This window comes from Glossina fuscipes, unplaced genomic scaffold, assembly GCF_014805625.2.
Source record: "Glossina fuscipes isolate IAEA_lab_2018 unplaced genomic scaffold, Yale_Gfus_2 3, whole genome shotgun sequence".
In the NCBI taxonomy this organism is placed as follows: Eukaryota; Metazoa; Arthropoda; class Insecta; order Diptera; family Glossinidae; genus Glossina; species Glossina fuscipes.
The window spans coordinates 15,368,894-15,372,574 of record NW_023998417.1 but is presented as its reverse complement, the minus strand read 5'-3'; the positions used below and the strand labels follow the sequence as shown (position 1 = coordinate 15,372,574).

The 3,681-nt window shown below is 34.3% G+C and overlaps 1 protein-coding gene across 3 annotated transcripts in view; it reads left to right on the top strand.

Moving 5' to 3' along the window:
• The window catches only part of LOC119634383, a 32,285-nt gene extending 29,182 nt beyond the window's left edge, over nt 1-3,103 (top strand). For all 3 annotated transcript variants that reach the window (XM_038028488.1, XM_038028486.1, XM_038028489.1), the window contains 2 exons: nt 1,694-1,962; nt 2,389-3,103. In XM_038028488.1, coding sequence (XP_037884416.1) covers nt 1,694-1,962; nt 2,389-2,808 — 689 coding nt within the window. In that variant the 3' untranslated portion in view covers nt 2,809-3,103. The remainder of the gene's footprint in view (nt 1-1,693; nt 1,963-2,388) is intronic.
• Nucleotides 3,104-3,681: the final 578 nt, after the last annotated feature.

Below are 3,681 nucleotides of genomic sequence, written 5' to 3'. Positions count from 1 at the left end.
ACACACACACACACACACACACACACACACACACACACACACACACAACGCCACTCACAATCCAAAAGAAAATAACACACATAACATAGTAAGTGAGCATGAACAAATCTAGATTAGTTATATATATATACACATATATGTATACAGTATTTAGTTATATATATATATATTATTGTTGTCACTTCTACGTGGTCTATGAAGGTTTTCTCATTTTCGGTTTCATTTTAATTTTTTTATTTTTTTTATTTCAATTTGATGTTTCCATTTTTATTAGGAAACTTATCGATTCGGATCCTTTGTACTTTATTTGACAAATTAACTTTTGCCAGCAGTAGACGCTTACTGTGCATACATATGCGTGCTCGAAGTGTTATAGTTATTTGCCAAGTTTTTAAATTTGCGTTCGTGTAGGTTACTTCGTTAGTATAGGTGGTTATCAATAAATAAGTTATTGATATTTAATATATTATTAAAGAACTAATTCCCAAACTCTTGGCAATAGACTGTTTCGACAGCTGCTTTTAATACAACGGAATATCTAAATACTTGTTATCCACTCTTAAGTATTAAATTATTCTTTTCTATTATTCTAAACACCTTAACCGCCTGAAATGACTACTCTTTGTCGTTAAGCGAAATTCATATTGACTTCCACAGCAATCAATCCTTTGGCTGCTGATTGTTTATGATGGACATAATGGCTAAGAGATTGGCACTTTGGCCTTTAGTGCTTTATAGGAAGGCTCCCCTACCCTATAAAGGATACCTCTACTATGCGATTGGACGTCTCTAATCATACAATTATTGCGGCAACGTTCGCCTGTGATTGACATAAGAAATATTTATTTCTTATATGCATAAGACCATCCTACTTTTCGTAGTTCTCTTGATATTCTCACACGCATGCTGATATTGAAAATGGGCCGGATAGGTGAGACAGGACGCGCCCAGGATACAACATAATAGTGTTCTGAAAATGAACAAAAACTAATCTGCTTATTAGTAGCAAACTGCAACAGAGACAACGACAACAACTTCCGCGTATAAAAATTGCAAAAAGTCTACTACGCCCATCCTAAAATATAATCTTATTCAAGTCTTTTGAGATAAAGTTGGAGGATAAGAAGATCCAGCCACAGTTGGATACAATTATCTTAATTGTTTGTTTCTTTAGTACATTTGCAATTTTCCTTGGAACTAACCGTTTAAATGAAGAAATATTTAACTCAAAATTATAAATTACTTTATCCTAAGAGTCGGTTTTATTTTGAAATGATTTCATTTGGGAACGGATGGCCCTACTTAGTAAGATTGAATTGTTATGCCTAATATTGCATACCTTTGGGAACGTGCACTTGAAAATCCAATCGAAATTCTCAAAACAGATGAGTAAAATTGATGAGCCAGATCTTTTAAGTTCGTGAGTCCGTAACTCTACTTATTGTGAAAAGTAATGGGCAACTAGCTGGGATACTGACGATAAGGATTCCATTTGTGTTTGTGTGGATGAAATGTACCATCCTTCCTTTTTAAATCAATGACTCCGAAAATCCATAAAGGAGTTTTCTGCTGATAACGGACACGGGATAATTCAAAATTTATTGAAATTAGTTTTTCACACACTTTTACATAATCGTTTTAATATATTTAATTCCTGTTGCCGTTATTGTTATTGGAAATAATTGCATTGTAGGCTCGTTAAAGCAACTGGAAAATACAGAGCTAAGTAACGGCATTGTACACGATGATCCGGAGATAATCGTACAACAGACGGATAAAGTTGATGTTCTACTGCAATGCATTAAAACCGCAACGCGAGAAACTGCCTGGATTTATGGGCAAATATTGTGCCAAATTATACGTGATTTAGTGCCTCCTAAAGAAATACTAACGAAGGTCATAAAAGAGTTGTTGGCCATAAATCACCCGCACAGTGACGTTATTGCCATGATTGTATTTCAGGTAAGTGAGCGATTGTGTAAGCGAACAAGGCTTGCCATGCAATTTAATAATATATATATATATATATATATATAGTTGTTCAGTTACTATAAAATGAAGACGAAAACATATTGAAGGTGTAGTCAGTTAAGAAATCTAAGAAAGCTCAACAATCAATATTGAAACCCATAAATGGAGATAAAAGAAAATGACGAAAAAGCCAATAGCGTAAGAAAAATACTAATTAGTTAAATTAAATGGAAAAAATAAGTGTATGACAAAGACTGTATATAGGTAAATATTCACACACTTATAGATATAGATAGATACGAAGACCGAAGACAGATAAAAACAGAGAGAGAAAAAATAAATCCTTTGCTATGATTAATGAAGATTTTTTGTGAGTCGTCCTTTTTTCCATATATCTTCTTCGTTTTCTTTCAACAGGTATTCCGTTCGGCCATTGATTCTTCATTTTTGCAACAATTACAAGATTGGCTGACCTGCTCGTTACCCACGTTTCTGTCTCTAAATGAACCGAAAGCGGTGTGGAGCCTGACTGTTGTCTTGCTTTCGGCATCAATAAATCCTCATTTAATGAAACTATTTCCTTTGGTTCTTAACTATGGTGTGCGAACGGCGACAAGAACGAATGTAGCAGTGGCGGCGGCAGCAACAACGACGACGCATGGATTTGCTGATGATGAGGTTACTGCGAAATTAGGTCATCACGAAATTGGTATGTTCGTGACATCTGCACAAGATTTCTATATGAAATTGAGCAAAGAACAAAAACAACGTTTTCGTGAAGCCTTCAAGGAATTTCATCATATTAAAGTCTACAACAAGATGTTGCAAAGCCTGTAAATTACACTGAAAGCGAAGCACGAAAGTGTTAACAATAATTGCTGAGCGTGAAGTGGTATGGACGTAGTAATGTGTTATATTGTAGTGCTAGGTACGGAATGGAAAAAAGTTCGTTGGCTGCTTTTTATATAACTTTAGGCAAAATATGAAAGTTTCGCAAAGAAAAGAAGCAAAATATCTTAAGAAAAGAAATTAAAATTTATTTAAGTTTAAGATTTATCGAACGTATAATATCGCTTCAATGGTAAAGCGCTCAACTACCAATTACATATTAATCCTTTATTTAATTGCAAAATCTTAAAGTTTTTCATCTGTTTTCTGGAAGTATTCGCTGCAAGGCGACCATTAATAAGAGAGAGACAAGTAAGTAATCACCGCGGTAAAGGATTGGAACGGGTTAGGCAGTTTGTTAGTTAATAAAGCATAGTTTAGCACAGCATACACTATGTGTTACACTGGAACGTAAAGTTTTTGCTTCAAGTATTAAGCATGAATAACTAATTGCCAGTAAGATAGCAATCTGTTTTCAACTTTTCTCTCTGCTCCTCGCACTATCGCTTACTAACTAAGCCAATAATGTCTCCCACCAGGATAAGATAAATACGTAAGTAAGTGTAAGTGTACATATATATGAATGAAACTAAAGCAGAGGAAGAAGAAACGATTCCTGAGATTTTCCGCCTTTAAAGACTTTTCCATTTAACAAGTTAAGCTGGCTGCCTTTTCTTAAATATCAAACTCTCTCTAAACTTCAGATTGCAATCGTTTTTAGAAATCAGTAATCGTAGAAGGAAAAACAAAGATTGCTGCTGTATATAGTTTTATTATAAGCAAAAACTTTATCTGCTTTTGCTTTTTTCTCTTTCTATCCCT